Consider the following 26,057-nt stretch of genomic DNA (forward strand, 5'->3'; position numbering starts at 1 on the left):
ATAATACTATAAAAGTTTTGCTAGGAGGATCTTTCGGCGGTCCTGCCTTTCTTAATTGTGGAACAAATATTTATTTTCATCTTCCAATAGTTAGGGTCTGAATAAAAGGGTACTACCTGCATGGTCTGGTCCTATATGAAAGCAACAAAGGCAACAATGCATACCTTTGGTATATTGTAGCCCTGAAAAAATACATCCCTTGTAGTTTCTCGAGGAAGATTCATTGGTAAAATATTAGCAAATCTTTGAGTTTCATGGATGACAGCGTTGGTGTAGGGCATATCCTTACGGTGGTCAATCCTTGGCACAGCTAAACCAATCACTTTATCAATTTCATCATGTACTCGCTCTAAAGGATGTAGATTTTGAAAAGAAATATGAATTTAATTACATCCAAATTAATATTTGGTATCCTGTATTAATATCACAAACAGTTGTTCAAATTTTACTAAAATATCATGGAACTTGGCAATTCAGTGTCAAAATATGAGATTCTGAAATGATTCACAGCATTCCGCTGAAACCTAAAGCCACAAATCTGTAATTGCCTTCTGACATTTTATTTTCTAAAATCTATTTTTGATCATATTCAGTACATGATTGCGTGATCCCATGAGATATTGTTCATGTGATCTAGTTAGATTGAGAAAGTTAAATACGACCATATGAAGTGACATTATATGGAAGTCACGTCATGAAGTTGGGTCTTAATTTTCTGCTTGTAAACTTCCTGTGCACCACACCTCTAGCGTCATCTTATCTTGTATCTACCCATTAGAATGTCAATGTATCCAAAAAATTCTATATCCAAGGGACCAGAGCAATCCCTTATACAAATTCTTTATTAGTAAAAATACATAATCATCCAAAAAAGGCATGGTTTTGGCCAAAAAACAGCAGTCATTTTATATTTTGGATTAACAAAGAGCAATTTTGGTCTGAAATGTTGTTTTTTAAGCCTGATTATGTACATTAACAAGGATTTGCCTACAAGATTGCTCTGCTGCTTTGAATACATCTTTTTTTGTGGCTGCTGTTTTTAGGCGACCCATTCCCTTTCGGTTATTCTGTATAATCAATCCCTATATTCACAAGCAGCAATTAGGTGAAAATGCACAGGATCTAGTTGAGTTGCAACATCTGGAATCAGCACCTTTCTTTCTAATCTGCGATCCTAAAAGTAATTAAAGCTGGACTAGTAAAGTATAGAAAACCAATACATTACTCCAACTTGTGAATTATGAGTTATTAGATGGGTTGTATTCTCAGGAAAGAATACATAGTAGTTATAAAAAGTGTTTTTTGTTCTAGTGGAGTTGTCCTGGCCTGCATTACACGGACAACCCATGGATATATATGGCACTGTGTAATGCTTGATTTCTCCTCTGGAGGTGCTAGAGTAATAATCAACCACATACTGTCCAGTTTACCCTCAGAGTGCAGGACATCACTGGTGTTCCAAAGAAAAACAATTTGTGATCAACTAATTAGTAAGGGTTTCTTCTAAAAAATAGAAAGCTCATTTGAAATAATAGAACTTACTCTGAATTTCAGTCTTCTGTACCATAAATGTAATAGCCCATCGTATAGTAGATGATGTCGTATCTGTTCCAGCCATGAATAGAGTCACTAAGATGCTTAAAAGATTATTTTCATGGAAATAAGTGTTGGGATCCAATTTTTCCTAAATATACATACAAATGTATAGTACTTATATGATGGAGTTCACTTCGATAACAGTCCTGACAAATTAAGCAATTACCAAAAAATTATCCTCACTTCTAGGGTAGGCACAATGGCCTCATTTAATCAAGACCGAAATTGTTGTCTTGGTGTCAGGGACACTTGATACATTAAGAAGCGCTCACCTCTTAATGAACCAAGAACATCTGAATAGTGACGTGCACCTCTGGGCGACTTTACAAAAATCTTATTCTAGTTATAGACTGGAGTAAGATTTCTAATGTAAGGTATGCCAGAGCTCATCATGAATTTGCACCTCGCTGCACATGCTTTCTGACCCAGCTTTGCCTATTTTGGCAGAAAACTACAAAAGTTACAATTTTTTTGCACAACTCCATGTTGAAATTTACTTTCACCTTTTCAAAGTATTTTTCGCCAGAATTCGTATGTAATCGTTTTTATTCATCAAAGATTTTATATTTTATGAAAAAAATATGTCACAAAATAAGGTTACGCTAACATTTTGCAACTTTTGTCGTTGTCACCCCAGCTCTGCCAAAATGGGCAGTACTGTGGTGGAATAGACAGTAAGGGGTGTAAAGCCACAAATCGTCTTATTCAGTGTGCAGCCTAAATAAGCACTTACAATTTATTACCCAGCACATAAGTTCCTGAAATATTATCTAGAGTTCATAGATCCACACTTCTGTGCTGTGTAACACTCCAACTGGCAGGATTTGTGGACTCAGGTCATATGACCCTAATGACCTCATCACAGGTTCTTCTGCACTTCTAGATTTCTGCCTGCATATGATTGGTTATTGTCAAAAAGGGAGCAGAAGTACACACCCCCCAGTAAAAACTATCTGATAGCATCCACTTTCCTTGACAAAAATTATTTCAATAGGTGGTAAATATTTCATTGCTAATATCTCCACAATGGAGAAGCAAAGTAAAAAAAATAATACATTTAAAAAATTGTATTCTGCTCTGCAGGCACATTTATATGATTTTTGCTCTTTAAGGTGTGCATAAATATGAAGCCACGTTATTTTAGTTTTTGTTTTTTTTTCCACCTGAAAAGATTTCACTTTTTTTCTTCAATTCAATTCTACAGATTATGGTAAACAGTAAAGGTTTTTAAAATGATTCTTCTTGATATGAATTATTAAAAATAACAAAAACATGGTATTTTGACGTGACAGAGGTGTCGAGACTTTTTATATCCAATGCATATATACATACGTATCAATGGAGGCGGAAGATATATTAAGAACAGCTGCTTGTGGATGTAAATCCAATGCTTCCATGACAGTGTACTATACATGGGGAAGTAAGACTTTGTGAAGCTGTTGCAGGAGATTGTTCTGATAAGGCCATGTCTATGGCCACATACTGTATATACACATATAGCATAAGCATTTCCCAAAAGAGTATCACAAAATCATGTTTTTATAAGTAAGTCATCTCACACCACTCATCTCTTGATATGTTGAGCAAAGAACAATAGTCATGGACACTATGACGTACCTGCAACCATCATGTAATCAAAACAAACTCTAAAGCCTCATTCACACGTCAGTTTTTCTTACGCAGGCCGATTTTTTTGTCAAGGACTCGTATACTTGCTTTTCCGATTTTGATGTTCGGTTCAAAATCGGACATGTCTCCGCAATTTTTCTCAGACTACTCGGTCTGTGAAAAATTATGGCCATATGAATGGCCACATAAACTACCACAGGTACAAGTGCTGTCCGTGAAAAACATGAATAGCACTCGTAAGGGAAAATAGGAAGCGTAAATGAGGCCTTGAAAAGAATTTTAAAGTTGAAACAACCTTTTCACAGATCAAAAACACTACGAAGGATGATTCTTTCCACATTTTTTACCTCTTGCTGTTTAATAAGAAATGCATCGATATAGCCGCGCTGGTCATCTTTGTCCAGTGTCTTAAGGCATTCCACAAACTTATCGTTGAAATAAGAGTGCAGCTTTTCAATATTTTTCATTATTTTTGTATGGGTACCTGACACGTATTGAAAGCCTGGTAATACATTGTACAGCTGTAAAAGGATGATTAGTAGAATATTAAACCACCTGAAGAAATGTGAAGGCATGTACATAGTATCAGAAATGCAGGAGAAAATACGTAAAATACTTTCCAGACAACTGTCTTCCAGTTCTCACAGTCAATGGATAAAATGTATCAATTGCAAAAAATACACTTGATGCAACTCATTAGAAGTGTTAGATTCACTTTACGTTCAAAATGCTACAACGCATGTGTGCTGGTGATGACAAAATTTGAATTCAGCACTTATTTATTCAATGGAAATTAACTTGATATAATTGTGCTCTGAGCTTTTGTTGGACACCAAGGCATAAAAATAGATCATAGCAAAAAAAATCTTAAGACTCACACGCATATATATATGTGTGTGTCTTATACCCATATACCCATATCTATAATATAACTGGGGATGCGTGTTTCTGTCCGAAGCCTCGATAGACTGTGCATGCGTGACGCGCAGTCTGGCTCCAGAGAGAAGCAGGCATCCAGCCGTTACAGGTAAGAGGAGGTGTATGGCGCCGAAGATCGCGCGGTATGCTTAGACACAGAACACATACTGCGATCTCCGGCGCCAAACTTACATACTTACCTGACCGGGAGGAGCGCTGCCGTGGCGCCTCTCTTCGCTTGAGACCGGGGGCGGAGTGATGGCGTCGAAACGGCGCGTGTGCATAACGCTATCAGGCGCCATTTTACTGAAGACACATTTACTGTGTGTCTTCAGCAAAATGGCGCCGGTCAGCGCGGTGCTCCGGCGCCGCACTCCTCCCCCTGCCTCCGGCAGAAGAGGACACAGCAGCGCTGGAGCACAGAGAAGAAAGGTGAGTATAACTGTTTATTTTTTTCGTATGTGTGTACAGTGTGAAAGGGGTGAGGGGACCATGCATATATCAGGATTGGGGGGTGAGGGGTATCACACATAACAGGATTGGGGGTGAGGGGTGCCACACATACCAGGATTGGGGGTGAGGGGTACCACACATACCAGGATTAGGCGTGAGGGGTACCACGCATACCAGGATTGGGGGGTGAGGGGTACCACGCATACCAGGATTGGGGGCTGAGGGGTGCCACGCATACCGGGATTGGGGGTGAGGGGAGCCACGCATACAGGGATGAGGGGTGCCACGCATACCGGGATTGGGGGTGAGGGGTGCCACGCATACCGGGAATGGGAGTGAGGGATAGGGTGCCATGCATACCAGGATGAGGGATACCATACACACCAGGATAGGGATGAGGGGTGCCACGTATACCAGGATTGGGGGTGAGCGGTGCCACGCATACCAGGATTGGGGGGTGAGGGGTGCCACGCATACCGGGATTGGGGGGTGAGGGGTGCCACGCATACCAGGATTGGGGGGTGAGGGGTGCCACGCATACCGGGATTGGGGGTGAGGGGTGCCACGCATACCGGGATTGGGAGTGAGGGGTAGGGTTCCATGCATACCAGGATGAGGGATACCATACACACCCGGATAGGGATGAGGGGTGCCACGTATACCAGGATTGGGGGTGAGGGGTGCCACGCATGCCAGGATTGGGGGGTGAGGGGTGCCACGCATACCAGGATTGGGGGGTGAGGGGTGCCACGCATACCAGGATTGGGGGTGAGGGGTGCCAAGCATACCGCGATTGGGGATGAGGGGTGCCATGCATACCGGGATTGGGGATGAGGGGTGCCATGCATACCGGGATTGGGGATGAGGAGTGCCACGCATGCCGGGATTGGGAATGAGGGATGGGGTGCCATGCATATCAGGATGAGGGATACCTTACACACCAGGATAGGGATGGGGAACCATGCATACCAGAATGAGGGATACCATACACACAAGGATAAGGATGAGGGGTGCCACGCATACCGGGATTGGGGGTCAGAGGAGCCACACATACCAGGATGAGGGGTGCCAAGCATACCGGGATTGGGGGTGAGGGGTGCCACGCATACCGGGATTGGGAGTGAGGGATAGGGTGCCATGCATACCAGGATGAGGGATACCATACACACCAGGATAGGGGTGAGGGGTGCCACGCATACCAGGATTGGGGATGAGGGGTGCCACGCATACCAGGATTGGGGGTGAGGGGTACCACACATACCAGTATTGGGGGTGAGGGTTCCACACATACCAGGATTGGGGGTGAGGGGTACCACACATACCAGGATTGAGGGGTGAGGGGTACCACGCATACCGGGATTGGGGGTGAGGGGTGCCAGGCATACTGGGATTGGGGATGAGGGGTGCCATGCATACTGGGATTGGAAATGAGGGGTGCCACGCATACCGGGATTGGGAATGAGGGATGTGGTGCCATGCATACCAGGATGAGGGATACCATACACACCAGGATAGAGATGGGGTACCATGCATACCAGGATGAGGGATACCATACACACCAGGATAAGGATGAGGGGTGCCACGCATACTGGGATTGGGGGTGAGGGGTGCCACGCATACTGGGATTGGGGGTGAGGTGAGCCACGCATACCGGGATTGGGGGTGCCACGCATACTGGGATTGGGGGTGAGGGGAGCCAAGCATACCGGAATTGGGAGTGAGGGATAGGGTGCCATGCATACCAGGATGAGGGATATCATACACACCAGGATAGGGATGAGGGGTGCCACGCATACCGGGATTGTGGGAGAGGGGTGCCAGGCATACCGGGATTGGGGATGATGGGTGCCACGCATACCTGGTTTGGGGGGTGAGGGGTGCCACGCATGCCAGGTTTGGGGATGAGGGGTGGCATGCATACCGGGATAGGGAGTGAGGGATAGGGTGCCATGCATACCAGGATGAGGGATACCATACACACCAGGATAGGGATGAGGGGTGCCACGCATACCAGGATTGGGGGGTGAGGGGAGCCACGCATGCCAGGTTTGGGGGGTGAGGGGTGCCACGCATGCCAGCATTGGGGGGTGAGGGGTGCCACGCATACCAGGATTGGGGGGTGAGGGGTGTCATGCATACCGGGATTGGGGGTGAGGGCTACCATGCCTACCTTGACTGGGGGGTGAGGGGTACCACACATACCAGGATTGGGGGGTGAGGGGTGCCACGCATACCGGGATTGGGGGTGAGGGGTGCCACGCATACCGGGATTGGGAATGAGGGATGTGGTGCCATGCATACCAGGATGAGGGATACCATACACACCAGGATAGAGATGGGGTACCATGCATACCAGGATGAGGGATACCATACACACCAGGATAAGGATGAGGGGTGCCACGCATACTGGGATTGGGGGTGAGGGGTGCCACGCATACTGGGATTGGGGGTGAGGTGAGCCACGCATACCGGGATTGGGGGTGCCACGCATACTGGGATTGGGGGTGAGGGGAGCCAAGCATACCGGAATTGGGAGTGAGGGATAGGGTGCCATGCATACCAGGATGAGGGATATCATACACACCAGGATAGGGATGAGGGGTGCCACGCATACCGGGATTGTGGGAGAGGGGTGCCAGGCATACCGGGATTGGGGATGATGGGTGCCACGCATACCTGGTTTGGGGGGTGAGGGGTGCCACGCATGCCAGGTTTGGGGATGAGGGGTGGCATGCATACCGGGATAGGGAGTGAGGGATAGGGTGCCATGCATACCAGGATGAGGGATACCATACACACCAGGATAGGGATGAGGGGTGCCACGCATACCAGGATTGGGGGGTGAGGGGAGCCACGCATGCCAGGTTTGGGGGGTGAGGGGTGCCACGCATGCCAGCATTGGGGGGTGAGGGGTGCCACGCATACCAGGATTGGGGGGTGAGGGGTGTCATGCATACCGGGATTGGGGGTGAGGGCTACCATGCCTACCTTGACTGGGGGGTGAGGGGTACCACACATACCAGGATTGGGGGGTGAGGGGTGCCACGCATACCGGGATTGGGGGTGAGGGGTGCCACGCATACTGGGATTGGGAGTGAGGGATAGGGTGCCATGCATACCAGGATAAGGGATACCATACACACCTGGATAGGGGTGAGGGGTGCCACGCATACCAGGATTGGGGGTGAGGGGTGCCACGCATACCTGGATTGGAGGTGAGGGGTGCCACGCATACCAGGATTGGGGGTGAAGGGTGCCACGCATACCAGGATTGGGGGTGAGGGGTGCCATGCATACAAGGATTGGGGTGAGGGGTGCCACACTTACCAGGATTGGGGGTGAGGGGTGCCACGCATACCAGGATTGGATAGTGGGGACAGGATGGGGGCAGCACAAATACAAGGAGGGGGGCAGCACATACCAGCATGGGAGACCATATACCAATAAAAATGCTCGCCACCCGGGCGTAGAACGGGTTCAATGGCTAGTACCCATATATCCATATACAGTGGGTACGGAAAGTATTCCAACCCATTTAAATTTTTCACTATTTGCTTCATAGCAGCCACTTGGTAAATTCTAAAAAGTTATTTTATTTTCCTCATTAAAGTACACTCTGCACTCCATCCTGACTGAAAAAAAAACAGAAATGTAGAAAATTTTTCAAATGTATTAAAAAAGAAAAACTGAAATATCACATGGTCATAAGTATTCAGACCCTTTGATCAGACACTCATATTTAAGTCACATGCTGTCCATTTCCTTGTGATCCTCCTTGAGATGGTTCTACTCCTTCATTGGAGTCCAGCTGTGTTTAATTAAACTGATAGGACTTGATTTGGAAACGCACACACCTGTCTATATAAGACCTCACAGTGTATGTCAGACCAAATGAGAATCATGAACTCAAAGGAACTGCCCAAGGAGCTCAGAGACAGAATTGTGGCAAGGCACAGATCTGGCTAAGGTTACAAAAGAATTTCTGCATTACTCAAAGTTCCTAAGAGCACTGTGGCGTTCATAATCCTTAAATGGAAGAAGTTTGGGACCATCAGAAGTCTTCCTAGACCTGGCCGTCCAGCCAAACTGAGCAATCGTGGGAGAAGAGTCTTGGTGAGAGATGTAAAGAAGAACCCCAAGATCACCTTGGCTGAGCTCCAGAGATGCAGTAGGGAGATGGGAGAAAGCTCCACAAAGTCAACTATCACTTCAGCCCTCCACCAGTCGGGCCTTTAAGGCAGAGTGGCCCAACGGAAGCCTCTCCTCAGTGCAAGACATATGAAAGCCCACATAGAGTTTGCTCAAAAACACATGAAGGACTCCCAGACTATGAGAAATAAGATTCTCTGGTCTGATGAGATGAAGATAGAACTTTTTGGTGATAATTCTAAGAGGTACAGTATGTGTGGAGAAAACCAGGCACTTCTCTTCACCTGCCCAATACAATCCCAACAGTGAAACATGGTGGTGGCAGCATCATGCTATTGGAGTGTTTTTCAGCTGCAGGGACAGGACGACTGGTTGCAATTGAAGGATACATGAATGCAGCCAAGTACAGAGATATCCTGGATGAAAACCTCTTCCAGAGAGCTCTGGACCTCAGACTTGGCCGAAGGTTCATGTTCCAACAAGACAATGACCCTAAGCACACAGCTAAAATAACAAAGGAGTGGCTTCAGAACAACTCTGTGACCATTCTTGACTGGCCTAGCCAGAGCCCTGACCTAAACCCAATTGAGCATCTCAGGAGAGACCTGAAAATGGCTGTCCACCAACGTTCACCATCCAAGCTGACGGAACTGGAGAGGATCTGCTAGAAAGAATGGCAGAGGATCCCCAAATCCAGGTGTGAAAATCTTGTTGTTATGTTCTGCTACCAGAGCTAAGGAAAGAGAGGAGATCTGTCCCTACGTTAGAACTCAGCTGAATCCCTACGATGTAACAGGGAACCTGATCCTGCGATCAGACCTGCTAAAGTCCTAAGCTAGTCTGTACGGAGACCTATAGATGTGGGGAAGGAATCCCTACAAGTACTAAGGACTGGGAGGAAAATGGGACACCTCCTAACAGAAATAGTAGCAGACAGACGAACAAACAAAATATATAGAACATAGAGGTCCGTAGACCAAGCAAACTAACAGAGTTAGATACAGAGCACAGGCTAGCTAGAAAGTAGTTATACAATGAAGTCCAGCAAAGCCAGAAGGGCGGAGCAGGATTAAATAGGCCAACAAGGTCATGTGACCAGCAAAGGAAAAAACCTAAGAGCAAGGTTCTAACAGTACCCCCCCTTCTAAGAGGATCCTCTGGATCCCCTAGGACCAGGCTTATCAGGAAATCTCCTGTGAAACGCTCTGATAAGTCTGGACGCGGAAACATCATCTGACCTCACCCAAGAGTTATCCTCGGGTCCGAAACCTTTCCAGGCCACAAGATACTGCAAACTACCTCTATACCGTCTAGAGTTAAGGATGCGAGAAATTTCATATTCCCCGTCCTCCACCACCGGAGGAACAGAGGCAGAGGCGTCACCATCCGACACAACAGCTTTTTTTAACAGAGAGACATGAAATACCGGATTAATTTTCCAGGAGGTAGGAACCTCCAACCTAACAGCAGATTGGTTGACAACCTGAAGCACCTTAAAGGGCCCTACAAACTTGGGACCCAATTTCTTAGAAGGAATCCTCAACCGCAGATTCCTAGAGGACAACCAAACCATGTCACCAACAGCGAACAAAACCTCCTGTCGTTTCCTATCAAAGTAGTCTTTAGATTTTCTGTTGGCCTCCTGAAGATTACCACGCACATCCGTCCAAACTCTCTCCAAATCACCGGAAAAATTCTCCTCCTCAGGCACGGCAGATCCCAACTTGGAGAACGACCCAAACGACGGATGTCTCCCAGAACAACAAAAAAAAGGCGAACAACCAGCAAAAGAAGATGTATGATTGTTCAGAGCAAATTCAGCAAGTGGCAGAAACTCAGACCACCCCTCTTGATTGTCTGCCACAAAACAACGCAAGAACTGCTCAACATCCTGGTTTTTCCTTTCTGTCTGGCCATTAGATTCAGGATGATATCCGGACGAGAACGACAAATGAACTCCCAACCTGTCACAAAAGGCACGCCAAAAACGAGCCATGAACTGAGGACCCCTATCAGAAACAATGTCAGTAGGAACGCCATGAAGTCTGACAATTTCCTTGACAAAGGCCTTAGCGAGAGTTTTAGCGCAGGGCAGTTTGACGAAGGGAACCAAGTGACACATCTTGCTAAATCGGTCCACGACCACCCAGATGACAGTAAAACCCTCAGAGGGGGGAAGGTCAGTTATAAAGTCCATAGCCAAATGTGTCCAAGGAGCACTGGGAACCTCCAAAGGACAAAGCAACCCCGCAGCAGGAGTATGTGAGGACTTAGATCTAGCACATATAGTACATTGACGCACCCACTTAATGACTTCCTTCTGCCATCCAGGCCACCAAAAACTGTGACCCACCAGTCTCTTGGTCTCAGAGATTCCGGGATGACCTGCCAACCGAGATTCGTGACACTCAACAAACAAATCTCTCCTAAAGGTCCCAGGCACAAACAACCTCCCATGAGGAGTGTTAGATGGGGCATTCTCCTGTGCTTTAAGAATCTCATCTTCCAAAACGGAGTCCAAAGCAGCTATCACAACACCTTCTTGTAAAATGTTCTCCTCTTTCTCAGCACCGACTATGGGAGAAAAACTGCGAGACAAGGCATCCGCCTTAACATTCTTAGTACCAGGGATGTAAGTAACGGAGAAATTAAACCGCGAGAAAAACAGTGCCCACCTAGCCTGACGGGCATTCAGGCGCTTGGCAGCATCAAGATATATCAGATTTTTATGATCCGTAAGAACCTGAACGGGAAATTCCGCACCTTCCAAGAAGTGGCGCCAGTGTTCAAATGCGAGTTTAATGGCCAATAATTCCCGATTACCAATATCGTAATTCAGTTCAGTCTCCGAAAATTTTTTTGAAAAAAAGGCACAGGGATGTAATCCATCCCCGTTATCCTGAGACAATACTGCGCCAACCCCCACAGAGGAAGCATCAACCTCAACCAAAAACGGCTTAGTCACATCAGGCTGCATAAGGATAGGAGCAGAGGTGAACCTCTCCTTGAGATACACAAAAGCTTCAATGGCCTCAGAAGACCACTGAACCGCATCAGCACCTTTCCTGGTGAGATCGGTCAGAGGTTTGACAATACTAGAAAAATTTTTTATGAATTTTCTGTAATAATTGGCGAAACCTAAAAACCTCTGTATCGATTTCAAACCAATAGGCCTAGGCCATTCCTGTACAGCTTGAACTTTAACCGGGTCCATCTCAAAACCTTCGCTGGAGATAATGTAACCCAAAAAACTAATTCTCTGTACAGCGAACTCACATTTCTCCAGCTTAGCAAAAAGCGAATTGTCCATTAATAACTGTAATACCTCACGTACGCTCCGCCAATGAGACTCCAGATCCGGCGAATAAATCAAAATGTCATCCAAATACACAACCACATTTTTGCCGATCAAAGGTCTAAGGATGTCATTAATAAGATTCTGGAAAAATGCAGGAGCATTAGTAAGACCAAAAGGCATAACCAGATTCTCAAAATGACCCACAGGAGTGTTAAAAGCAGTCTTCCATTCGTCACCCTCCTTCATGCGCAACAGATTGTATGCCCCCTTAAGGTCAATTTTAAAGAACCACTTGGCCCCCATTAACTGGTTAAACAGATCAGGAATCAATGGCAGTGGGTAAGGATTGCGTACAGTAATTTTGTTAATCTCACGAAAATCCAGACAAGGACGTAAACCGCCGTCCTTTTTTTTTACAAAAAAAAATCCAACCGCCACAGGAGACTTAGAGGGCCTAATGTGACCGGCGGCCAAACTTGTCTGTATGTATTCCTCCAAAGCCTTCCTCTCAGGAATAGTAAGGTTAAATAAACGACTTTTAGGAAGAGTCGCTCCAGGGACAAATTCAATAGAACAATCATAGTCTCTATGGGGAGGCAAAACCTGCGATTCCTTCTCAGACAAAACTCTCCAAAAATCCTGAATAGGAACAGGCAATTCTCCCCTATCCAAAGCTGCAATACGCCCGTTACAACACTTGTCATAACATTTATGGCTCCAGGATTTAATTTCACTGGTAGACCAATCCAGTACAGGATTGTGAAATTTTAACCAGGGCAATCCCAATATTACTGGAGAAGGTAAATTATTCAAAACTACCAAATCCAATTTCTCATGGTGAACACCATTAATAGTGAGAGGAAATTCACAGACCTTGAGAGTAATATTCTTCAAAGGGGAACCATCCACAGAAATAGTAGCAGACAGACGAACAAACAAAATATATAGAACATAGAGGTCCGTAGACCAAGCAAACTAACAGAGTTAGATACAGAGCACAGGCTAGCTAGAAAGTAGTTATACAATGAAGTCCAGCAAAGCCAGAAGGGTGGAGCAGGATTAAATAGGCCAACAAGGTCATGTGACCAGCAAAGGAAAAAACCTAAGAGCAAGGTTCTAACACTTGTTGCATCATTCCCAAGAAGACTCATGGCTGTACTAGCTAAAAAGGGTGCTCCCACTCACTTTTTAGAATGGACCAAATGGCTGCAATGAAGCAAAAAGTGAAAAAAATTAAAGGAGTCTGAATACTTTCCGTACCAACGGTTTATATATACACACATATTATATATATACACTCTTGTATATTCTGTATACCCAGGGCCTTGAAAAAAAATATTCATACGCCGTGAAGTTTTTCACATTTTTTCACATTATGCCCACAAGCATAAATACAGTTAGGTCCATATATATTTAGACAGAGACAACATTTTCCTAATTTTAGTTCTAGACATTACCACAATGAATTTTAAACAAAACAATTCAGATGCAGTTGAAGTTCAGACTTTCAGCTTTCATTTGAGGGTATCCACATTAAAATTGGATGAAGGGTTTAGGAGTTTCAGATCCTTAACATGTGCCACCCTGTTTTTTTGAAAAGTAAGATTTTAATATCTCACATGAGCCGTCTATCACCGATGCAATGTTCTGCTTTGTGTTTGGGCAATTTACACAAATCAATTTGCAAATTGTTCAAATTTGCTTGGTACAGTGAATTTCTTGAAGTTCTATGTGAATTTAATTAAATTTGAATAGATTTGCTCATTTCTATGATTGAGTGTTAATAATAAAGAGGTGACAGATCTGTATTATATTACCGCAATTGAAGAGCTCCCAAGAAGTCTCATATTTTCATCTATAATTGTCATTACTTTGAACAGAGCAGGATCTTCATAGTTAAGTCGGTGACCAAGGATAATAGATATGATTATATTCCCGATGGCAAAATTTGTTTTGATAGTCAGATCAGTAGGTTTACCTTTAGAGTAAAAATAAAGAATAAAATATCTAAAAGTATATACAGTAATTTGAAACTTACTTTTAATCTTCGTAAAAGAAACCTATTAACTCCTGTAAATATTCATGAAGTCAAAGGAAACATGAAGTAAAATGAGATTCTTTCTCAATTTTTAAAACATTACAAAAGAATAAAAACCCTGTATAATTTAGTCATGAAAGTTATTGCCTTTAAGGAAAGGATGATCGTTTCACTATGTTGACAGCTGTGTTAGACCTCCAGATTTTTTCTTTGAAAAGTCACTATGAGAAGATGCAGCATGTAAACATAGGGGATTTCTGTGCTGATGTCTTGATTTTATTATATAGGAAGCAATGTAAAATGATTTTTGTGTATAATGGACCAATAAAAGGTGAAGGCTAGAAATAGCAGAAACCTGTCATAACCATCCAGTCAACATAAAGTAGATGTGGCTTTCTGACTTTAAAATACAGTATTTACCAAGAGACTCATAATAGCTTTTTACAAGCAGCTATGTCCTCCTCTTGCAGATTAGCCCTTTACAAGCAGATGTGTCCTCCTCCTTTATTTGAGCTTCACATTGCATCCTGCAGGGACATTTTATTACATGGCTGATAAACAGCAATATTCTGTATATTGTGAAATTCAGGCTCCTGGTGGAAAATGAGGAAAACCTCCGCCTGATTTGTGTTTTGCATATTTGCTGCTCATCGGGATGCATTGATGACCTATGTCACCATGTTTTTGACTCTCTTTTGATATATTTATAAGAAAATTAGGTGAATCAATAATCCCTTGTATGGTATGGAGCAGCAACTTAACTAAATGGCAAACCTGCCAGATTGGAGCACAAAGTTTCTTTTATTATTCAGATGCCTTATCGAACCAAATTATGCCCACACATCCTCCAGCTCCCAATATGAGAATCTCATGAAAAAATTGCACTCACTGTGGTATCTCTGAAAATATTATAATGAAAGTAAAATAGGAAAATCATCTGATTTGCTAAGGACATGTAAAAAGCCTTTCATCTTTTGCGTCTTATTTTTTTCTCATAACTGATAGGCCATCTTTTAGCCTAGATATCCGAAATATTCAAAACCTTATTTAAAATAATAGATATTTTTTCATCTTTTGTCAACAATTTTTTTTCTCAAGATAATACAACTTAAAGTGGTATTCCCATCTCCAAGATCCTATTACAATATATAGTAGGTGTAGTAATAATAATATTAGCAAATGCCTCCAATTAGAAATGTAGTACAGTTTTTCTGACTTGCTATGTCTCTTTTTTTCATGTGCAGGCATTGCAGGACCTTAAGTATCCATGGTTACGACCACTGATATAGTGACAGTTAAAAAGTTGCTAGTGGTCACAACCATGGATATCAGAAGTCCTGCAATGCCTGCACATGAGGAAAGAGATGTAGCGAATCAGAAAAACTATACTACATTTCTAATCGGAGGTATTTGCTAATATTATTATTACTTCACCCACTACATATTGGGGTAAGATATTGGATATGGGTATACCCCTTTAAATTTCTTAATTTAGTTTACCTTTGCCTTATCCTTTCCACTCTATTTTTGATTAAAAAAAAATTATGATATGCAGAATACAGTGTATGAAATATTTTTATTATCCTAATAATCAACTTGTTCACTTTGAGAATTAATACTGATTGAGAATCAATCATGATTAGATACAACGAGTAACAATTAAAGTTTTTTTCGTCACATATTGGTATTATTACGTACTAGGATATTTTGACATATGATTGGAGGTCCCATCTTTAGAACCTGCATTGATTGATAGAATGAAGAACTTTAAGCCCTATTAAAGGTATGCCTTCAAATTCATAGTCATAGTCCTATGCCATCACAAAATCTAGTGAAAAAACAATTTATATTTACTTATACTCTTATACCTTCCAATGATTCCAATTTCCTAATAAGAAATCCACATTCCTCAATAATCCGATCCTCTATTGTCCTCTTGCCCATTCCAAAATCCCTTAATTTAGATAATGTGAATCTTCTCATTGCTTTCCAATTCTCACCATGAGAGAATGGGATGCCTTTAAAAGATAAAATAAAAAATGTTATCTAACACCTGACAAACATTTTTCAATATATATATATATATATATATATATATATATATATATATATATCTACAGTACATAGTAATATACTCTAAATGATGTTTTTAATTCTTTTTTCACAAAAAAGACCAAAACAACCGGAGGCCTGTCAGTGATGTTCGTCACCAACCAGTGATCGATTGCTGTAGAACGTACGCGCAGATGTAGTGCAATAAGGGGATAAATGAAACTAGACAGGGAAAAAAAAAGTCCTTGCCAAAATTAAGCACGGGTGCTAATCAGTGTTGTAAGTCTGATCAGCGGCTCAGTGGCTGTAGCACGCACACACAGAGTGATGCAAAAGGGGGGGAGAAAAAATAGTGAAAAAAAGTTGAGGAAAACAGTGAGCATGAATCAGTGATTTGTGTCACTGATCAAAAGCTCGACAGCTGCTAGATGCACACATGGAGGTGGTGCAAAGTAGGGGGTTGGATATTGGCAGGGACAAAAAATTCCAGGAAAACAGCGTGCACGGACATTGATCAGTGATTTGCATCACTGATCAGTGCTTGCCTGCTGCAGGACGCATGAAAAAAAATGACAAAACTCAAGCGGTCAAGTACTGATCAGTTCTCAGCAGCAGAGAACGGGGTGGTGGGAAAGAGGGGGAGGGGGGAAAAAGGTGAAAAGGGGGAAGAGGGAGATTGGGGTGGATTAGGAGAGATTAGAAAGGGATCAGGGATCAGGAAATCTTTTTTCTTCTTTTCAGATGGAACAGGTGCATAGGCAGCAGCGATGATCAGGCAGCAGCAAGATCTGTGATGACACAGGCTTCTACGGCACCACAAGGCCCAGAATGGTGCACAGATGGACAGAGTGACTGCCCTGTACAAATTCACAGCTAGAATGAGGAAGTACAGGGTGGTCACTGCAAGGTCACAGTGATCTTCATCGTTGATTGCATCAATCAGAGCTGGCTCAGATAAGGCTGGCATTGCCAGGCACCATCCCATGATTGGTGCTCCAACAGCACCAATCCGAGGCAGGACATCAGTGGCAATCGGATTGCCTGAAACATTGAGAAATGTTGCGATTCGCTGTTCAGAATTGAACAGCCAATCACAGCAATCGTATTTGCAGCGGGACAATGACGGCATGTACCCTGAGTTAAGATGGTGCTGGCACTTTAATGTGATCACCGTGACTGCTGTCGCGGTGCCACATTAAAGATATGGTGTATACATCCAAAATCGTTAACTACCTGGCGACCTGGACGTATGGATATGTCTAGGGTCATAAAGTGGTTAAGTAGGGATGAGCGAACCCATGAATGTGTCCAAAATTTGGTTTAGGTACCAGAACTCTACCCAAACTTGAACTTGAACCTGAATTCCATAGAATTCAATGGGGACCCAAACTTTGGTGCTGTAAAAGGGCTGTAAAATAGTCATGGTATGGGCTAGGGGGCTGCTAAAGGTAGCAGAGTACCCCCATAGGATCTCTCTCTCTCTGCTGTGATTGTGACACCGAGTCACACATTTTTCCATATGTGTTGGATTTTCTGTTCCTGGTCGCAGGGCAAACAAAACACACTTGCCATAGACTTTAATGCAGTTTTGATGCAAAGTGTGTGCAATTTGGCTGTTTCATTCAAAGAGAAATTAGACCTATAAAGTATTTTCTGAGAACTGCTGTCATGCGGCAAATGTTGCAGTGTAGCCCTAGCCAAAAATTGGGATATGATCATTGACAGAGATAAACCAGCATGGCTTATTCACAGATATCCTTAGTAAAGGTCATCGATACCTCATCAGTGAGGAGTGTGGCACCCGGCACCTCCACCGATCAACAGTTCCCAGCACTGGCCACAGACAAAAATGCTCGATTCTGGAGCAGCACAGCACAACTCTGTGAACTGCATAGTGGCTGCAGCTGGTTACTGCACATACGCCCCCTATTGATTCGAATAGAGGTTGGATTTGCAATACCCGGCCATGGCTACTTTATAGTTTACAAAATTTTGCTATGCAGCTCCATAACTGAGCACTTCCATCCATGGCCAGCACTGGGATCAGCTGATTGATGGGAATGTCGAGTGTTGCACCGCCTACCGATGAGGTATTGTTGACATACGTATCTTAAGGATGGGCCATCATTGTAAAAGCTGCAGCTTTGATGCCAGGTAAGTTTGCTTCTCTGCTGCAAACAGCAGCACAAAAAGCGGTGTAATTTATGAAATTTGCCAAAAGTGGGCATTTGTGATTGCTTTCCCCACAATTTTGGGATGTTCCAAGGGGTTGGGTTATGAATAGTGTTGAGCAAATTTGTTTAGAATTTCAAATTGGTGTTCGTGTTCAGGGTTCCGGCTTGTTCGCGCCAAAAAGACGGCTCTGCCCATGACCATCCCTGATTTGCAACACTGTCACGCAAATTCGCTCAACACTAGTTATGAACATGTCTATTTCGGCAGCTTAATTGTTGAAAAGTAAAGAATTAGGTTGCAATAATGAGACAATCTTTTAAGGGCAGCTCAGCAGGGGGAACTATACAGTTATAAGGATCTGAAACATCTTAAAAAGACCATAAGGAAGTTCTCACAACAACATTTTTTTCCCATAATCTGTATATAAATGTAAATGTAATATAGTGCTGGTGCATTAAAATACCTACTGATCGCCGTCTTCCCCAGCTTCAAGCGTGGCTCCGCTCCTCTTCTGGATCATGTGAGCAGTCCTCATCTTTGCAGGTGCACACAGGGACTGATGTATCGGGCTGAGCAATTGAGAAAGTGACTTCCAATTCAAACATAAACCCCTTTGTGATCCAGAGAGTCTTTTTTCAGGTTAATTGACCCAAAATAGGATAGAAAAAACGCTAAAAAATGCATAAGATGGCGATAATGGTACTTTGATGCAGCAGCAATACATTACATACATAAGGATTACGGAATAAACATTTAGCTGGGAGAGCTTCTTTAATTAATGAGTATAATAGTATAAAAAGTAAAGTGTGGTGTGATAACAGTACCCCATCCCTGGTTAATTTCTTCAAATATTCGGATATGAGCTCTTTCCGCAAATTCATCAGCATAGTCCACGAGTGCACTTTTCACTGTCTCGTACCCAGACAGCACCACCATTTTTACAGTACCCATTTGGATGCTGTATACAGGGCCATATTTTTTTGCAAGCTGAAATAAAAAATGTTTGAGGATTTCAATATTCACATTTTTGTAAACAAAGAAAATAAAAAATAGAAATAAAAAAGAAAGAGGAAGAAAGAAAAATGAATTCTTATCACAGTAGTGTCCTCATGCCTTCCAACTATCACAGAACAGAAAAAAGGGTAAAAAGATGGGGCGCACAACATGAATCAAGGCAAGTTTTGACCATGCCCCTAGCCCATCCATCTACCAATCTTTCTACCTTGGCTGGAGGAGGTATCAGAGGGAGCGATGATTATTGCAATTTTGCTGCATTTTGTTATTCATTTTTTCATCATTATTTAAAGCGTTTTGCTGCAGAAGTGAAGGTGCATTTGTAATATGTTTTTTTATAGTACAGAAAAGCTTTGATTCTGTGCATAAAAATGCAACTACTTTTTTTTACATGCGTTTTACAGGCTCCAAGTAAAAGCCTCAAGAGGAAAAAAGCACCAAAACGGCACAGTTCAACAGCATCCATTGATGCACAGCAGGTGCAGTTTTCATGAAACCTCATCCATTTTGTTTGGACAGTTAAACACAGCAGAGTTTTTGTGCAAAAAATGCAGCAGAAAATATGCAGCATTTACGTTACATGTGATTAAATGTCCAAGCAATGTGGATGTGATTTTATGAGAACTCTACCCTCGGTGCATCTGAAGATGCTATTGTGGTGTACAGTTTTGTTGCTTTTCTTTCTCTAAAGGATTTTATGTAGGGCTTGAAGAAAAATGCATATATATAAAATATGCCATTGCATTTTTAAGTGCAGAATTAAAGCTTGTAAGCACTATAAAAACCAAACGAAAAACGCAGCTTCACATTTGCACCAAGAAGCATCAAATAACAGGGAAAAGACATAACAGAAACACAGCAAATATGCAGTTATTAGAGATTGTAATTGCATAATGACACCTGCAGGGAAAAAACTGTAGAAAAAATGCAGCATTTACGCTACGTGTGAATAAGGATCCGGAGTTACATTGTTTTTAAATTTTTTATGGGTTTAACAGAAAAAAAAATCAATCTCGTGATTTTCTTTTCAAATCCCCGTAAATAATCTAATTGCTGTGTTGTGCCTGTCGTTATGATTACAAGGGTACAAATATGTTTGTTATTTGCTGATTTGTGAGATTTAATATTTAAAAAAAGAGAAAAAAATAACATTTTTGTAATTGTTTTTCATTATTTTTTAGTAATTTTATAAGAAGAAAAAATCTGACATTTTCTTCACCTCTAGAAAATAGGGACATAGAAATACATTGATATGTACAGATGTATCTCCATGTGTCTGTGGATTCAGAGCCTGCACTGAAGCTCAAGTATACAAAATTCGCCTATGCTGATTAATGCATGCTGTGGCTCATGATATTCCCAGGGAGACCCGATCGCAAGAAAATAATTATTTATTGACATAATGTAAGTGTGTGCAGAGATGCTGGCCCAGCCCCCAGACAAGGAGGAGCTATGGAGTGATGAAGACAGATTTGTGAGAGTGAGAGAAAGGTGGGACAAAACCCTGACCTGCCAGGACAGTGGAACTGATCCTCATAAGGACAGTCCGACTGAATCTGAGATGTTTTGGAGCTATGGCATCAGGTCTTCCAATTTAACACTTTTACAATTTTTTTTTACAGTCCTTGATCTAACAGATTTTCATCAGGATATCTTCATACTTAGATAAAATACATCAGTATGCTAGGTTATTCAACCCAACAAAAAGCAATAGTGAGACATGAGAACAAAATAGTTGTTACATCTTCACGAGCATTACTCATGTTTGCCAAGAGAACTGAGTAGCAACAGTATAAGGATTATGCAGTTTTACTTCACTTGATGTTCTACTGACCACGGTGAAATTCGAAGAATGGTGTAAAAATTGCCCTTAATTTGGGATTCAAAAGTTGGTCAGAGGACAATTGTTTTGTTGATTTATCACAAAACCTGAATGATTTCCTAGTACCAGCAAAGTGAATGAGATTCCTGAAGTCTCATGCACATTTGGCTTTTTGACAGATTTTACATCTGTAGCATGTTAATTCTTTCAGCGTTTTTGCAGCATTAGAGAATGAAACATCAAAAAATGCATCAAAATCATACACAAAAAACATGGTAAAAATGTGTCTATTTTATGCAGCGTTTTTCTTGACAAGAAATATGTTTTTTGGTGCAGAAATGTCTGTTGTAAATATTTAACGCGTGCACGTACCCTAAGTGTGCTGAAATCAGTAGAGCATGTATACTGTAAAGTTTGAGCTCTTGCCGCAGGCTCTGGGGAGCCCCCCTTACTTGTCACAGAGAAATACTGGTGCTTCCCTAAGATCTCTACATAAAATACACATATACTACACCATACAATCTTCATAAATTACCTTCATATATGTTTCATTAGGTCTTTTAATATTTATCATGTGCAGATTTCCAATCACCGGTAATGCCCAGGGTCCAGGAGGAAAGTTTCCAGAAGGAGCTTCCGAGATCCATAACATAAGACTTTTCAAAATAAGTACAACTAGCAGGAGAGAGAGTGCGTAAAGTGTCAATGTACAGTACGAGCAGTCCATAGCCGTTTCCAAATGTACAAAGAGGTGCAGAGTGATCCCTAGATAACTGCAAAACTCAGCAGATTATTTGCCTCATTGTTGCTTTATGGTTTACAGAAGGAGATGATTCACAAATCGGGCTAATGATTCTCTACATGGAAAACTTTGTTTGCCTCTTTTCTTTGCTTTGTAAACTTAAAGGGAACCTGACAGAAAAATACCTATTAATCTGACATCATGCTCCTGCAGACAATTGACTAATAATAATAATAATAATAATAACAGTAGTAATAATGTTTCTAGCTAAGTTGTCTGATTAGTTTTTGTTGCATAGTTATAAACTAAAAAAAAGTGACTATTCGTGTAAAAAAAACCTTGTTAATCCGAATCATCTGGGCGTTACAGCATCCCTGCCGATTCATCCAGGCATCCTTGAAAAGTCACCCATTGTATTTTGATTGCTTGATACAGACTACGGTGACATCAGACCAGGCATTCTATCTCAGAGTGGTTCTGCGCCTAGACCTATCATGCACAGTGAGTTTATCTTCTCAGCTTTCTGTACTTATCTTTTCCAGTAACTGTTCAGAATTAGCCATTATTAGTGTTGAGCGAGCATGCTCGACACTGCTCGATACTCGCCCGAGCATCTCACTACTAGAGATGAGCGTTGATCTGTGAGGGTCGTGATGACATTCCACTCGTCCTCCAGTCACTCCAAATTCAAACTATGAGCATGGGTCAACCATTCAAAGAATGAGTCAGACAACAAGCTGGTTCAAACTCAGAGCACGCTCAAAAGACTACTACAGACAACGTTCTCAGCAATGTTCTGTGTTTATTCCTACATACACAAACCTAATACACTACATAATGGGGAGGGGAAAGGGGTTGTCCGGGGCGGGGTAAGCCATGAAAGTCCAGTGTCTGACCACTCCTGATTGGTCCTCATCTCCTTATCTCAGTCTCTGGGCAGATATTGCAGCCGTCAGCTAATAATCTTGTTTTGTTTCTCTGAAATAAGTCTTGGCAACACTGGAACTGTCTTAGTTTAAGTTTCGATTTGAGTAATACGTAGCAAGGAAAGCTTATTGTTATAAGACACAAAATGGTGGTTAGTACATTAGCAAAAAAGCGTATAAAAGTTACAAAAGTATAAAAGTTACAAAAATATATATTCTCTTTTACCCCGACATTCCCCCCTAAACACTAAGCTTTCCCTTGCTTCGGGGCCTTTGAGACTGTCTATGTGTGGGGAGAGGGGAGGTGGATTTCTTCACCCAATCATCTTAGAAGCTGCCCCCTTATGGGACGCCCCCAGACAATCGGGCCCTATCCTGGGTGACACATGGAGTTCTCCCAACTGTCCCTAAACTAAATCTCTCAGTTGAACTTTGTCATGGGGGGGGCTGGTCAGTCTTGTTCAAAGGAGTGTATTTCTCCATATCTTCTCTTGATTCAGAAAGGTCCCGGAGGTTGGGACAGCATTGGTTATAGCTTTCCTGTATAAGGGGACTATGCAGCACAGGACCACCAGGCCCAATACTAGTAGACCTCCCATTACTAGACAAACTTGTTGGAGAAATCCCTTGAGCCCTCCCAACCAACCTGAGAAGAAGGAGGTATCTATCCCTGTGTGGTAGCTGTCCACCCTGGGACAGACAGTAAGCATATGGAAAGGATATAGAAGAAGGTAGTCATCTTTTATAGACTCGTTCTGTCTCTCTTGCAGTGGGAGGCGTGAATCCAGGTGCTCTTGCCCTCAAGCTTCAGAGCCGTCGGGGTGGTGAGAAGCACAGTGTACGGTCCCTCGAACCGCGGCTGGAGGCAGTCTTTCCGGACAGACTTCTTCACATACACTAGATCGCCTGGGATGAAATCATGTACTGCATCACCTGTAGATTCTGGGAGAGAAGCAGATACTGGAGAGCGGGTGTTAGTCAATTCTCTAGACAAGGCAATCACAAATTTTACCACTCTATCATGTGTTTCAGACAACTCTTGGGGCCTAATCTCTCCTATCTTGGGTGGGGTCCCAAACAAAATTTTATAGGGAGTGAGCCCATGTTTGGCCTGAGGAGTGTGTGTGATATGATACAATACTATGGGGAGTAGGTCGGGCCAGGGGAGGGGATGATCTTGGGTCATTTTCAAGAGCTGGGTCTTGAGTGTGGAATTCATTCTCTCCACTTTGCCTGAACTGGCAGGATGGTATGGAGTGTGGAGGCCCAAATCTGTTCCCAACATGTTCCAGAGTTCTTCGTAGATATTTGCTGTGAAAGCTGGTCCTTGATCCGATTCTATGACTTGGGGAACTCCAAATCTGCAGGCAATTTCGGTGATCAGTTTCTTGGCTGTGACTTTAGCAGTCATGTTGACAACCGGGTAGGCCTCGGGCCAGGCTGAGAACATATCCACGGCTACCAAAACGTACTCCTATTTTCCTGCTTTAGGCATTTGGATATGGTCGACTTGTATTCTCTGCCAAGAGTAGTCTGGTTTAGCCAGGTGTTGAAGAGGGACCCGTGCCGTACACGTTGGGTTGCAGGTAGCGCAGACAGAGCAGGATTTTGAGTATGCAGTCACAGTGGAAGAGATTCCGGGTGCAAAGTACAGTTTCTTGATACATGACAAGGCTTGATTCTTTCCTCTGTGTGTAGGCCCGTGAGCCCATGCTGCCACGGCTGAGTACATGCGCCTGGGCAAGCAAGGTTTTCCGTCCACTTGATAAAGAGCTGAGTCGATCTTTAAATCTTTGCGACCTGCCAGCACGGCTCCTGCCGCTTTCCATTGCTTGACTTCTTCAGTGGGGGTCTTCCTTTGTTCCTCACACAATCTTTCTTCAGGCATCTTGACCCCCCTGGATTCCACTCGTGTCTCCGCTGGACTTGTATGGTCGTCCGCCGGCTGTTCTTTGGCTCTTGCTCTAGTGAGCGCCACAGCTACGGTTTGCAGGGTCTCCCCCATCTCTTCTTCCTTTTCCTGCCACTTTGATGACACATTCTCCACTGCTGCAGTCTTGGCTGCTTGGTCAGCTAAGTGGTTGCCCCTGGTTTCTCTGGATTCTAGTCTTCCATGAGCCTTGACCTTGATAACAGCAACCTGAATGGGTAGTTCCAGGGCCTTCATTAGGGCCTTAATCCATGAGGCATGTTTCACTGGTGTACCTGCAGCTGTGATGAATCCTCTAGACTTCCACAAGAGTCCAAAATCATTGCAAATTCCATGTCCATACCTGGAATCGGTATATATATTCGCCGTTGTTCCTGCTGCCAGGTGGCAGGCCTCTGTGAGAGCCACAAGTTCAGCTTCTTGTGCAGACATGTATGGTGGTAGAGCTTCAGCCTTGAGGACTGTTAGGTCTGTTGTGACAGCATATCCCGTGTGGAACTTCCCTTGAGGGTCTGCGAGCGGATGTGCCACCATATTCTCTGGAGCAGAAGTCTCTTCCTGCAAAATTTTTATACAATCATGAGGTTCCACCACTGGACCTTCACCCTCTTCACCTTCCCCCCTAGAAGGTGGAAGCAAAGTGGCAGGATTGATAATCAGACATCTGGTAAATGTTATATTGGAGGGCAACAATAGGGAACACTGCAGCCGCAGGTGTCTTTGGTTGGTTAGATGTTTCGGAGATGTTTGTTGCAGAACAGCCGAGAGATCATGGCCAGCCTGTACAACTAGATCATGTCCAAGGACGATATCCGCTGACTTGTCAAGGAGAATGTGAGCAGCGTGGACCGCCTTAAGGCACGTAGGGGCAGTTCGGGCGACAGGGTCCAGGCGGGCTGAGTAGTAGCCCAAAGGCCGATACTTATGATCATAACGTTGTGCTAGAACTCCAGAGGCATGACCTTCCGATTCCGAGACAAAAAGGTGAAATGGCTGAGTATAGTCTGGTAAGCCCAAGGCCGGGGCAGAGACAACAGCCTGTTTAAGGCGGTCAAAACATAGTCTGTGTTGAAGAGAAACACGTGAATCTTCAGCATGAAGCCAAACTGAGCCTCCATCCTTGAGACAGTCGTACAGAGGTTGCATGAGCTTTGAGGCATCAGGGATCCATTGCCTGCAGTAAATGATGAGGCCAAGGAAAGTCTGCATAGCGGAGTAGGTGGTTGGGAAGGTGATATCCATGATGGCTTGTTTTCTTTCTTCAGTCAGATGTCTAGCACCTTGTGATATACAATGTTCGAGGAAAATGACCTTG

The 26,057-nt window shown here is 43.3% G+C and overlaps 1 protein-coding gene across 1 annotated transcript in view; it reads right to left on the minus strand.

The window, feature by feature from the left end:
* Window positions 1–21,975, minus strand: part of LOC141258848 (cytochrome P450 2K1-like) — a 37,836-nt gene extending 15,861 nt beyond the window's left edge. The window contains exons 1-7 of the mRNA XM_073674026.1: window positions 21,680–21,975; window positions 19,133–19,295; window positions 15,950–16,099; window positions 13,861–14,021; window positions 3,573–3,746; window positions 1,543–1,684; window positions 165–349 (exon numbers count right to left, since the gene is read on the minus strand). Coding sequence (XP_073530127.1) covers window positions 165–349; window positions 1,543–1,684; window positions 3,573–3,746; window positions 13,861–14,021; window positions 15,950–16,099; window positions 19,133–19,295; window positions 21,680–21,871 — 1,167 coding nt within the window. The 5' untranslated portion in view covers window positions 21,872–21,975. The remainder of the gene's footprint in view (window positions 1–164; window positions 350–1,542; window positions 1,685–3,572; window positions 3,747–13,860; window positions 14,022–15,949; window positions 16,100–19,132; window positions 19,296–21,679) is intronic.
* Window positions 21,976–26,057: the final 4,082 nt, after the last annotated feature.

Source organism: Phyllobates terribilis, unplaced genomic scaffold (assembly GCF_046119375.1).
Source record: "Phyllobates terribilis strain yellow unplaced genomic scaffold, ASM4611937v1 Scaffold_3__8_contigs__length_932513732, whole genome shotgun sequence".
Classification (NCBI taxonomy): domain Eukaryota; kingdom Metazoa; phylum Chordata; class Amphibia; order Anura; family Dendrobatidae; genus Phyllobates; species Phyllobates terribilis.